This window comes from Lentinula edodes (genome assembly GCF_021015755.1).
Source record: "Lentinula edodes strain Le(Bin) 0899 ss11 chromosome Unknown C8R40scaffold_14, whole genome shotgun sequence".
Classification (NCBI taxonomy): Eukaryota; Fungi; Basidiomycota; class Agaricomycetes; order Agaricales; family Omphalotaceae; genus Lentinula; species Lentinula edodes.
The window spans coordinates 527,859-540,773 of NW_025764320.1; the positions used below are offsets into that span (position 1 = coordinate 527,859).

General features: G+C 44.5%; 3 protein-coding genes across 3 annotated transcripts; all 3 read right to left on the minus strand.

Annotated features, from left to right (window-relative positions):
• Positions 1–143: 143 nt before the first annotated feature.
• On the minus strand, positions 144–7,942 carry C8R40DRAFT_1169810 (uncharacterized protein; the record flags this gene model as incomplete). Its single annotated transcript, XM_046231433.1, has 28 exons — positions 144–419; positions 479–583; positions 656–880; positions 1,012–1,047; positions 1,117–1,312; positions 1,360–1,568; positions 1,622–1,843; positions 1,900–1,951; positions 2,011–2,058; positions 2,110–2,138; positions 2,198–2,317; positions 2,370–2,474; positions 2,545–2,700; positions 2,751–2,791; positions 2,852–2,968; positions 3,016–3,096; positions 3,154–3,655; positions 3,707–3,832; positions 3,882–4,506; positions 4,559–4,638; positions 4,686–4,792; positions 4,846–4,980; positions 5,077–5,262; positions 6,149–6,415; positions 6,477–6,658; positions 6,719–6,951; positions 7,005–7,317; positions 7,449–7,942. 28 exons carry the CDS (start codon positions 7,940–7,942, stop codon positions 144–146), a joined length of 5,268 nt encoding a protein of 1,755 aa, XP_046087250.1.
• A 469-nt stretch (positions 7,943–8,411) lies between these two features.
• Positions 8,412–9,421, minus strand: C8R40DRAFT_1169811 (uncharacterized protein; the record flags this gene model as incomplete). Its single annotated transcript, XM_046231434.1, has 2 exons — positions 8,412–9,186; positions 9,255–9,421. The coding sequence occupies 2 exons, from the start codon at positions 9,419–9,421 to the stop codon at positions 8,412–8,414; spliced, it is 942 nt and encodes a 313-aa protein (XP_046087251.1).
• A 1,768-nt stretch (positions 9,422–11,189) lies between these two features.
• On the minus strand, positions 11,190–12,684 carry C8R40DRAFT_1068938 (uncharacterized protein; the record flags this gene model as incomplete). Its single annotated transcript, XM_046226055.1, has 4 exons — positions 11,190–11,500; positions 11,568–11,916; positions 12,104–12,340; positions 12,397–12,684. The coding sequence occupies 4 exons, from the start codon at positions 12,682–12,684 to the stop codon at positions 11,190–11,192; spliced, it is 1,185 nt and encodes a 394-aa protein (XP_046087252.1).
• Positions 12,685–12,915: the final 231 nt, after the last annotated feature.

Here is a 12,915-nt window from a genome sequence, read left to right on the forward strand (position 1 = left end):
GTTAAGCTTCCCACGGAAGGGTTGTCAGATAACACCAATTCCGAATTAGTCTGAGAAGCTGCCCAGGAGGCTTTTTCGGCCAGCAGTAGGTCGCGTTCGGCGCGTAAAGCCACCTAGTTTAGAGTCAGAGGATGGAGATGCGTTCAAGAAGAAAGACATATGCCGTCCGGATTGGCAGCGCCGTCTGGCAGAGCTGAAGGGGAACCAGACGATTCCTTTTCAGGTTTCAACGAATCAAGGGTAACCTCAAGATTATGCGTCCGTCCTTCTAGAGCAGAAACCTTTTCCTCTAGTTCCTTTTTCTCAGTTGTGAGCTTCGACCTGACGGCGTTCAATTCGCCCAGTTTTGATTTGAAGTTATTCATGTTTTTGGCATATGTTTTCTTGTAAGTGGCAAGGGTGTTCTCAAGTTTCTCGACCTGTTTCTCAAATTAAGAAACTCGTCGAGAACATGAGAATTTAATAAATAAATAATTACGCGGGACTTGGTTTGATTCAGCTCATCCTCTCGTTCTTTGATAACGTTTTCTGATGAACATTCCTCAACTTTGAGACGCTCAATCTTGTCCTTGAGGGCCTGCATCTGAAATGCATCGATACGGTTATAGTATTGAACAATTAGCGCACGATGGACTGCAATGGTATGATGGCAAACCTTGGTCAACAATTGCTGATTGCGTCCTTGCCATCTGCGGTTCTTCTCTTCAAGCCTTTTCATTTGAGTATCTCGGTCCTGAAGCTCAGTTTTAGTGACACGGGCCTCCTCTTTTGTAGGTTCCAGTTGGTTTACAAGAAGGTCTAACTTCGTTTCCAATTCCTTGATACGATTGACCCGAGCTTCGCCATCCGCTCGTGATGTTGCGTTACTCTCCGGTAAGATCTTCAATTAGTTGATTCTGTGAATGAGTTCTTCGTGCTTTCAACTTTGCACCGCATGTCGCAGCTTCGACAGCTTTCTCTCGTTCCTAGAGGTTGTTAAGAAATTTTTCTGTTCTACTTCAATGCACAAACCTCAGATAAAGTCTGTCTGGTTTCATTGAGATTTTGCTAAAAATGATCGATCTGGAATTTAAGATGGGTGTTCTCCGGTTTACTGAGGTCAAGCTGAAGGTCCACAATCTCTTTTTCTTTGCGGATATAAGCAATTACGAAACGCATTTCCGAAAGGTTTACGTCGGAGCTATCATTCGCATCTGCTTCATTGCTCGTAGACGTTGTTGTTTCAGCTGCTTGGCGAATGTATGCTGCCTGAGAGCTGACCGTTTCAAGGTGATGGTGGAGTATGTTGTTTTGCTTTGTCAGATCGTTGAACCTGGAAAAGTATTGGAAGATATTACACCGATCAACAATCGATATTACTCACCGTTGTCACAGATCTTTCGTCTCGTTGTCAAACGTTTGTTTTTGTTGTTGCCAGCTGCCTTCTGAGGTAGCGAGTTTGGAACGGCAGCAACTTCGTAATCCCTGACAGTGGTCTGAACAGAAGCTAGTTGCTTTTTCAAGTTATCGAGAGCCTTGATTGATTCCGCATGAGAGAGAACTTCATTAGAACAACGTTCCTCGACTACCTTGAGAGGAAAGGATTACTTCTTTTGGTATCGTAGAATTTTTGATGGATTACCTTAGCACGTTCTTCTTGTTGTTTAATAGCGTTTTCATGGGAGTTGCGGTCGTTTTCAGAGGTACTGAGATTTACGATCGTGTCTTCGAGTGTCTTCTCGTCGTTGGACCAAACAACACGATCATCTTTATATTGTTTCTGTAGGTCATTGTGCTTAGTGGTCAATTCCCCAAGATCTGTTTGAACAATTTGCAGTCTTTCTTCAAGGACGCATCTGTCGGACTACCAAAGGTATGAGTGAGTTGGCAGAGAGGTTCCATACACCATAAACGACCTACCTCGGACTTGGCAAATTGTGCGTCTGTAGAGGCAATGTATTCTTCGTGAGTGCTTTAGAATTCGATCAGGGCAGTCGCATTCGCTTCGCTGATACTCTGGAATTGTTGTACATGTCCTTTTGCTTGGTGAGTTCAAACTCTACGACTTTGAGGACCGATCTGATAGAAAGAGTGAGTGTTGAATGAGGCAGGTATGGAGACTGCAAATACCGTAGTCCTGCTACTTCACACTCGAGCTGCTGCTCCCGAGTCAGGTCAGATTGTTCCATGGATATGCACCGCCGGGGCGTTCACAGACTGCAAGTTTCTCTTCATTGTCTTTCATATGTTTGGTAAGATTGCCAACACGTTCCTCGAGGTGGTCTTTGCTAATTTCAACTACAGCTAAAGCTTCCCGAGTTTTCGACAACTCTTGCGCCTGAGCGGTATTATGAGAGACGCCTGCTGGAAGGTCAACTTTAAATATGTACCGATTTGTTGAGGCGATTTTGCAGATCTCTGACCTCTATATCTTTCTGAAGCGAAAGGTTTCTGACGGCTTCGCGTTCTTGCGTAACTTGATTTCTCAATTCTTGCTTGTAAGAGGAAAGCGATGAATACCTTGTAATCCTGCTTGATAGCGAAGAAAACCCACGACTGGCTCACGGTTAGCTGGAGTTGATTTTCTAGACGACAACGGTCGGTCTCTCCGGATCGCTCCAATTCTCTATGCATTCTTTGAACATTGCTCATCGAGGTGGAAAGGTGAGAACGTTCCAAGGCCAAGCTCTTGTTCTCTTGGTCTAGGCGACTTTGGATACTCTGAATGTCGACGAGACAACATTTGGTACGTGGGAATGGACCAAACGTACCTCCCAAATGCCTTTCTTTGCGCGTAGATTTGGCACACTCACTTCGAAGTTTTTCGACATGTCCAGAGGTCACATGCAGATCTTTTGTGACACGACTACACTCAACGTCAACACGAGTACATTGTCTAGTAATTGCTGGTTGCGCTTGGTAAGATATTCAGCTTTTGGTTCTGAAGGCCGATTTGATCTTGAAGCATTTGAAGGCGTTCTGTAAAATACTATTGATCAGCTGCTTGTTGAAACAGGACAACGATTTAAGCCATACCAATTTGATTTTGATTCTTAGTGGACGCTTTGGCGAGCGCCGCTTGTAACTGTTCGATTTCTCCATGAGTAGCAATGTTGTCTTCCCTGAGTTTCACCGAGTCGACTCCCATCTCGGATTAATATGTATCAAACTGACTCTGAATTCCAGCCAGCTCTTTCGCGACACTAGACGACACGTCTGAGACACAAATTTCGCTGGAGTCGGTTGGGATATCAGTGTGTCCTTCGTTATGATTCGACCGGGCAATAATCGCTTTAAGTGCATCCCTTTCCTTCACGTAGGCCTGGATAACATTGTCGCTGTGTTTCTTTTGTCGGTCAAGTTCGGCGACGAGATTCTCCATTGGTTCATGAGCCTCCCTGACTGCCTCAGCCTGCTCCTCCTCCATTTTCGCCTTCTGTTTTTTCTCAGCTTGTTCCATCTTTGCACCCATGCCGCGGACAATTCGACGAAGACTTTGATTCTGCAGCTGCACTTTATCGATGGAACGGAACAGAATAAGGTTGTTGGTAATGACATCCTCAACAACTTCCGCTGCAATGACGTTTTCTAGATCTTCATCTGACGAGAGATTTCGATCATCAGGACGCCCAATCTCTTTCAGTAATGCTCGAACCTGGAGTCCAAGGTCATCCAGCTATTGCTGCAAAAGATCAATCTTTCGTGACGTTTTGTGGAGTTTTTGCACGTTGTCGTGCGCAGCTTGATATTGCACGTCGCGGTCGGAGATGGCCTGAGCTAGTTTCGACGCAAGTTGCGAAGCTTCTGATTGAATTCGCTCGTATTCTATTCGTTGCTGCGAAAGGACAGGAGCCTATGACAATGACATTAAATATAGGTCGATAACGATCTGCGACGCTTACCCGTTCCTCAAGTTGGGCCAATATGTTTTCCATTGCTACATCCATGTTTTTCTTTTCATAAAGATCCTGAAGCTGAACGTAATGCGCGTAAACTTCCGTGAAATTTTTGATGCTCTTCTGGGTCTTGCTGACCATCGCAATCGTTGGACTGAGACTGACCAAACGATCGTGAACTTCGTCAAACACACCCGAGGTTCGTCTTGAGGGAGTTCTGGCAGCACCGCGGCCTGGAATCGGAAGTTCACCCCATCCTATTTTGTCCAATACTTTCTCCAACTGTTCAATTTTATTCTCTGCTTCCTCACGGGCCCGCCTTTCCTTCTCAATGTCAGCCTTGACATTAGCCTCACGCTCATCAGCCCTTTCACTGAGTTCGGTCCAATCCCGTTCCATATTCTCGACAAAGTCTTTCGCCTGCTTTTCGCGTGCCTCCGACACTTCGACAAGACGATGCAAAGAATTCGTCTTAGTAGAGTACGTGGCCTCCTGCTTCGCAATTTGATCATTGACATGTTGTACTATTGTGAGTTCTTGTGTTAATTGATGAGTTTGAGAGGCAAGAGATGTCTGCAAAGCTTTGAGATTCGCCTGTAAAGAGTTATGGTTCTGCGTCATGTCGTTGAGACTGGCTTGGAGTGCAACCAGTTTCGCTTGTTTTGTCCGTCAATTCTTCAGACTTTGTTGTTAGTTCTATATTGACGCGCTCGACTTCGGATTGTGCCAGTTGTAATTGTTGTGTCAGAGAAACGAGTTTGAACTGAGAACATAAGTCAATCATTGAATACTCTGAAGTAGTATATTGACAGACCTTGTGGGTGTTTCGGTAGCGCGAATTTCCCTGAATTTTGATTCTAGCTGTTGATGTTCTGCACGGGCTTCTTTGAAATTCGAGTGCAAGGTATTGATTTCGTCTAATTCGCTATGAGGTTGATGTATAACGAATTAGGAAGAAAACCGAGCTCACCGCCACCTTGGGATCCATCCTGCTTCAAACGACTTATGACATTGATGAGGTCCCGGTTCTCACGTTCTGCGTCTTCCAGACGATGTTTAAGCTCTTCTGCCTCCCGAGAAGAAGAAGTTTTCGACGAAGCAAGACCTGTGATACGTGTTTGCAGCTAGTTTTTGGATGCCACTGGAACAATGAGAGAATGCACTAGCCAATTGAAATAAAGAGAAGGCGAGTTCAACACACAAAGATGGTCTCTCTCCTGCTTGATCTGTGTCAGCTCCTCTTGCAGCCGCTCAACTTGCTGCTCCAAATCCTTCGAGGATCGTTCGCGGTCCTGAAGAGCCTCATCAAGTTCGACATCCTTCCGCTCTGGTTTTTCCCGCAGACCATCTACATCACGCTGTGCAGCATCGACCACACTCGACTGAACTAGCAGAGGTTGGTAGAGATTTACAAGAGGTTCTGGAGACGGTGAATGAATGTCAAATTGGGAATGAGGCTGGTGAAGCCTTCGATCTCGAAATCCTCTGGAATGGGGATAGTGAAGGAGGAGCTATGGGAGTCTTCGGTGGTACTTGGTTCACCTTCGTCCTCTGTAGTGGAAGGAGATTTGCTCGTTCATCGAGTCCCCACCATTCTGCCTGGTGGTAAACTCTTTGAAAGATAAATTGCCACTAACTCAATTCGGCAATCCGGGCAGGAGCTCATTCCTATGTCGTTTGTGTGTCGCATTATGAATATACATGGGTGCATCCTGTCACAGTTCTGAGTTCAACCGAATCTCCAAGGAAACTAACAACGTACAAAGATTTTGAAACCTTGAAGTTAAATGTTGTGAACCTTGAAGGTCGTCCGACGTCGCGTCTTTCGCAAACAAGTCGCAATTGTGTTCACGGATGATAAAAAAATATATTAAAGCATAACCCAAGAACACACTAGAAACTACTAGAGATGTTCGATGAATATCTTTGAATAAGTAAAAACTTCCGAGCAGAAGAAGCCAAAGGCATGTATATGTGGATAAATTATAGACTGTAGGTAGGACAGAATATGATTGTGTATCAGCATTGACGACAGACGAATGAAAAGTGGAAATTTCGAGAAATTAAGCAAGAATTTAGAGACATCGCATGTATGGCATGAACAAGTCGTAAAAAGCATATGTAGTACAAAAAGCATAGTACAGTGAAAGATGGTAAAACATGCGCGGACAGCAAGCATTTGCATTAAAATATAAGAAATGGATGAAAACGATAAGGATAGTTCGTTTTGTCCAAGGTTTTGCCAAGACACGGCTTGGTGGCGTATTACTGACGCACTGCGACCGTTGTCCCAGGTGTCGCAGGTCGTGACAACCCCGTTGGTGTCGAAGACACAGCAGCAGGCGTTTTCTTCTTTGATGACCAGCATCCTCTCATACCACTTCGTCCTCTACCCTCGCTGTTTTCTGTATACCCACTGTGACTGTTCTTGTCGTCGGCGCTATACAGTGAAGGGGACTCATTGTCCAAGTAAGGCGCGGGCCCGGTCCTATCTTTGTCTCGCACTCGTTCAAGCTTCCTTGCCTGTTCTTCCCTCACCTCTTCGGGAGAAACATAGTATGTGAACGGGTTGCCCTTCGACTCATGATGCGTAACGCGAACGGGGGTTGAAGATTGCTTCGATGAGCATTTCCGTGGTCTTGGGTCCGTAGGCAAATGGAAGACGAGAGACATCGGACGGGACTTCGTATCTTGACTCCTCGATGTCAGAATCATCTTCGTCTATATAAAAGTCTTCATCGCTGTTCATGTCTTCAGCAAATCTCGTCGAATTTTTGCCATTGCTGGGTATTCAAGTGTGTGTTAACCGGGAGTTGGAACGTGCTCTGACTCAAGATTTTGACCTCGACTTCTCAGCTGCGGCGTTCTGGAGTTCAGGGATACCCGTACGTGGGAGTAAATCCATTTCCAACTGTTGTTGGTTATGATAACGACCCCAAAGGTCGAGCTCACGAGGTCGAGTAATGTAAACGTCGTCATTCAGAAGATCTGCTACTCCATTGAATATATCGGCTTTGGGAAGAAGTGGGGCAATGTAGTTAGTATCGACACCGGAGTGCTTGAGACAAATTGTGAGCTGTGTGATTATAATTTCAGACGGGTTGAAGAGACGATAGAAGACATACACACTTTCACTGCAGCGTTCATCTTAGTATCCCTTAGGAAATAGGTTCTCGTCACCTCTTTACCTACACCAGCATACTCATTGAGATCCAGATAGAGCGAACCAAGACGGGGATTTCTTGGCGCATCCGGGTCGCCGGGGATGACTCGCTGCATGAGAACAAGTTTGAACTCTTTCGGAAGAAGCTCAGATGTTTCGCGGTCAATATCCATCTTGATTATAACATCAGGATCATGGTCCCATACGATAGCATGGTTCTTCAGTTTGTAAAACGGAGTCATACCGCGGGTATTCGAGTAGCTTTCTATTCTGGCGATGCTAGGGGTTGGAGGAGCATTATGGTTCGTGATAGGGGTTATATTCAAACTCTGCGGAAGATTCGCGGAGGAGGGGAATATGATGCAGACGAAGACGTTAAGGCAGAAGAGGTGCGTGAACAGTCGGCGCACGGAGGATTTAATAGCTCCTGATAAGGTGACTTGGGGTGAGGTGACGTAGACGACATATATCCTGAAACAACCACAGCTGAGATATTGACATTTTGGTCATCGACAATGGAGTTGAAAGATGAAGAATGGCGATCAGCGGCTGCTTCCGCACTGCCAAAGCTATCATCACCCACCACCTCCTTGGCTTTTCCCTTTTCGGCCTTCTGACTTCCTCTACGCTTTCCCTTGACTCGTTTCAGCAGTCCAGTCTGAGATTGAACATTTTTGAATTTCCAACGTGCAGCAAATTCGCCGTGTACTAAAGGCACGCTGGAGATTTGATGAATATGAATATGTGCGTGGAAGAACGAGTGACGTGGCAAGAGGTTATGGAGTTGAGCTCGCAAGCCATGGGTTGGGGTATCGCTATGACAATGTTTGTCATTTGGACGAGCTGGTGAATGATAGCGATGTCCATGGCCATTCTGATGTGTAGGTGTTAACGGTGTATGCATGTCCGAGCATATGCTGATAAGAGATAGCGCTGATTCTGGACTGCTATGGGAATGTGGAGGGTATTCTTAGTCAAGCAGGAGCAAGTTAAGAAGACAAGTAAATTATGGGAGGTGAAAATCCGGGTTGAAACATAACGATGGGGATCAAATCCATAAACGGGCCGAGAACGCTGGGAACTCCGTGTCGTTTATCCATGACATCAACGCCTTTTCGTCGAACAGTTTCTTCTTCCTTCAATGGATGACTTCCCGTAGGAATTATTTGCAGGACACCAGACAATTAATTTGTGCCACCAATATAAACGAACCTAAGCGAAGATGGCCGGAGAGCGGCTTCTCAAAAACTGCATCAAAACCAACTTACAACGGCCTCCCTACTTACCCTGTTGTAAACTGGTTTTTGGTGTAAGCGAGGGTCCCATCAACAGTCCGTACGTCGCATCAAATACCGTTAATAGTTAATTGCAGGTTAACTGCAGAATAATTGCAGCGGGAAGTCACCCAATGTCGCATGCACTGTAGTCCGAATCCTCCTGTTTCGCGCAATCTGCGCCACACGTCCGATCGTATTTTCATTCAAATGCTGCCGTCGCTCGCGAACGGTTGTTAGCCGCAAAAGTTGAGTAGATGTGTTTGCTTGAATTCCTAGTCCACATGTGGAAAGTTCACATCTAGAAATCGACGGACTAACTCCGAGGCGGAATGATCTGTTTTTTGCATGTTCGTGTAACAGGAAGAGGAGGAGTGCGATGAAGACGGAATGATGAATGGGATCCAAGCACTCATTCGCCATGAGAGTAGGAGGTGTGCCATCGACTTCGTTCGATGCAGTAACATTTTTCAAACGATCGGTGATGAATTGCAAAGTGAGTATCAGTGATGAGACAGCTTCGTTCAACGATTTCACCCGACTGACAGCATCGTATAAGCCCCGGGACGTTTTGGTAAGGGATTCCACATTCGTTACAAGTTCAGTTGTACTCTTAATCTCGGATGAGAGCGTTTGTGCAAGGGACCCGTTGAATTCGAATTGGTGAGTAAAGAAGGGATGAGAAGGACGTGGAAAAATACTCGCAGATGATGCAAGGTTTCCTCTAGGCAGTAGCCGCTTCAGTAATGCGTCTGAGGGAGTCACAAATGCGGTGCTGTGGCGAGTAGTTGGTTGCTGCATCATCACACTTTCAATATCCTCTAGAAGTGTCTGGGCAGAAATTTGAGTTTGAACATAGATCTCATCAGCATCTCTAAGTGGTAAAAGTCAAGAAAAGGACATCGGTCCTTTCTCCATTGCATTATGACATTCAACACAAACTTGGTTATTTTTTCCATATCATTTACACACTTATCATCGATTCTGTCTTGTTCATCCAACAGAACTTCTGGTACTGGCTTTCGACTGTTGTTGATCAACTTGTCGAGAAATTTGCCGGAAGCTGCTACGCTCTCGAGGCGCAGTGACCATACACGAGTAGAAAACATAGCAGCGACTGGAGAAAGTTATTTCGCTAATCTGAAGCGTGTATTCTGAGAGAAGGTAGGAGAGTTGATCGATGTATCTAACGCAGCTGATGCTAAGAAGCTCTCAAAGCCTCGCAGGTGATCTTGGAGAGGAGTAGGATCAGATTTGGGTGCGTTGGCGTGGACTGAGGCAGACCATTTCGTGCAGGATTGCGGGAATGTTTGTAGATCTGCAATGATTTTCCGACGATCAACCTAGTTGGATATTCGGTTCTCTTCCCGCGAGAGCCGTACTCTTAATGTTTCCGAACGTTTCCGTAACAGATGTAACAAGTTGTAGAGGGCATAAATTCTCGTTAGCGTCAGCTCAGTCAAATAAGTATCTCCAGGAGACAAATTTCTTTGGGTGGCGGTTGTTTCCTGCTATTAAGTACGATGACAATATCGACAGAAATTGAGAGCGTAGGTCTGGTGAAACTCCGTAGCTTCTTCAGTTTACCTGTAGTAAGTATTTTGATCTTTTTTTCAAGCGTATCGTGGTCTGCAAGCCATTCTTTGACCTCCTCGTGTGAGGGGAAGCCAGGAACCTCCTTTGCACAGGTTTAAGCTACATCCAATCGAAGAAAAACTTCCATTGGCAGCATTTTTTCGAGAAGCTGTTTATTATTGAGTTTGACTGTGCTTGTATAACATAGTGGATTCTCTTGCATATCTTAATCTTTTTGTTAATCCATGTCTTTCTCTTACCAAAAATGTGTAACTGGATGACTTGATCAGATTCAACAGCCTCCTCGTCACCTCCTGCCCTTGGTATAGTAGGAACTTCGGAAAGTTGACGTTGTAGGTTTATAGCATTATCTGGGTCGATATGGATTAAATCACCTTGGGGGCAGTCGTTTCAAAACAAATGGTTTCCGGAAGGTAGCATCTGCAAACATGGTCTGGAAGTTGAGCCGCAGTACAGATCTTGCGAAGGGCTTCACAATGTTGACGTCGAAATTGGGAGATAGGATTAAAGAATGGATAAGAATAAAGTCAGGAAATCATTACAGAGCTGTGATCAATTTCTCGCAATGGCAAATCGCACAACAAGGCGGTCATATGTTCTTACGTTTTTTGTGCTACAGTTATCCCGTCCTCGTCATTTATTTCGGAAGTTTTTGACCTTGTATTTGCGATCTTTGTAAGTGACTCGAACAAAGAAACTCAACATCATTTCTTGTTGAGTTTCGTTGTCGAAAATATGTTCAATCTTCCTCCAGCCTCGGAACCGTGCGCTATCCCAAATTTCTTCTGGAAACCCTTGAAAAATCTTGGTTTCTTTCATTATTTTATTGATGTAATTAAACACTGGGTTTTCGTTTTGCTGCTGTTGCTGTGATAATCCAACGCCTTCTTATCTGGGAAAAGTTGGAACTAAATATATATTCATCTATCGAATAGATATCTCTTTGGTTTTGTCAAAATCTGTAACGGCAACGATTCCATCTTTGTATTTGCTTGAATGCTCCTCGCGTGAGTTTGTCGAAATCGATCGCAAAACAAACGCGGAAGTTTCACCTCACCTAATTGGGTGATTTATACATATTCGGATAGCTACTGTTATAACGCTGTACATAGGAAAACAAGATTTTATAAGATAATATCTACACGCAAGAGTTGACTTTCTTCATTTCTGATAGTGTTCTTCCACAAAAGATACATGGTTTTGAAAGAACGATTAGTGTAAGTGAGTTTCAAGATTTATGTCGAAGCTTTTCTGGATCTGACGACTACAGAGCAAACTATTTCAGGTTCCACGATTGGGGCGATGAACATTGTGAATGCCGCAATATTCCTTTTCCATAGTCGATGAGGATGTGATGTAACGAAGGGTCCCAGTTTCACGGTCGGTATAAGCATCATAGTGCAGAGAATCTGAAGTAGTGGGGGTAGCACGATTGCATCTGTCAAATTCGTTCACACAAATCTGATGACTGGACATGCAAAATCGTTTTTCGTCCTGGACCATCGACGATTGAGGTGCCTCGGACCCTGCTGTGTATGTTCGAGGATCATCGTGGCGGCTGCGAATGTTTGGACAGTATTCACTTGCATTTTCTTATGGTGCCATTGAACGCGTCAGCAAATAGAACAAATGCAGCCAAGACATGCTTTTGAAACTCACCACAACGAGGGTTCTCGCTGAATTGTTGGTAAGACGAGTTGAGGATTTCGTACTGTGCAGTGGGGGCAGGTAAACGAAGGCACGGAGACGGATACGACAATGTTGGGGTATAATAAGGATTGATCGGTGTTAAAAATGTGCGCAAAGGTGACTGTTCGTTGTCAAGATATGACGTGGAGGAGTCGACAGAGATAGGACTAATTGAAGTCGTACGATGTTTCTGATCAACAGAGTATCCGTACGTTAAGTCCTCTTGACCGGAGTCGATCGTTCTCCTATTGGGGAATTCGTTGTGGATTTTTTGGAGTTGCATGTTGGTGGAATTTTCAATTTCGTGCGGATGAGACACCTGCAACGGAACAAGAGTAGTCTGTCATTGAATGATCAACTACAACTAAAAGATGAAGAATAGAAACTTGCAAGAGGCAAACAACTTTCGCGCGATCTTATTGGATTTTTCACGATGTTCGTTGCACTTGCCTGAGATAAAGAACAATAAATAAAATGTCTTGCAAAAATAACAGTTAATCGCTCACTGAGATAATTTTGGTAAGTTCCGTCATCGACATCGCAATCTGTTCATCTACACTCTTTTTATACCATGTAAGAAGCGACTCATATTGTTGTTCGGTGATGTTCATAACATGCAGAACTCGTAGTTTGTTGAGAATTGGTACGCGTGAACATTTCATATACGTTGGGCAGTTTCCACATTGGAATGCAGAAGATTGAATTTTGCATGTCTTGTTTCTCGCTAAACATCGTTCACATACCTATCGATCGAAATCAGTGTTTCAATTTGTAGTATTTGCGAAAGAAGGACACGAACAATATGACGATATGCAATATTGAGCTCTCGTCTCTCCTTTACTGAACCATGTTTTCTATAAACAGCATAGAACATTCTCTTCATATCGTCAGTAATCCATGATCCCAAGCCGCCGCCGCTGTGGGACAGTTGGGTGCTGCAAAATTGTCCCCTTATTCCATCAAACCGATTTGCGCCGGACGTCTGAACTGAGACTGTATCGTACTGAGAATTGGTACGCGTAGTGTTATATGTTCCTGGTCCAAATGACTGCTTTTCTTTGAGACAATCGAAGTCCGAATGTTCCATGTTTGCGGTTGGAGGTCGTTGTGGCCGTGGGTGGGTACGAGCAGAGAAAGTGGAAACAAGCAACAGTCAATTTAAAGCGTACGAGACAGATCTGAAACCGATACTTTATTGGCGGGGTTATAGTCAAGATCTTCCAATTCTCAAAGTTAAAAGCTAAACTTCAAAGTTGACTTGATGAATCATATGCAGCTCTTTCTAGCTCTTTCCACTCCCTTGGCTCAGGAACAATAA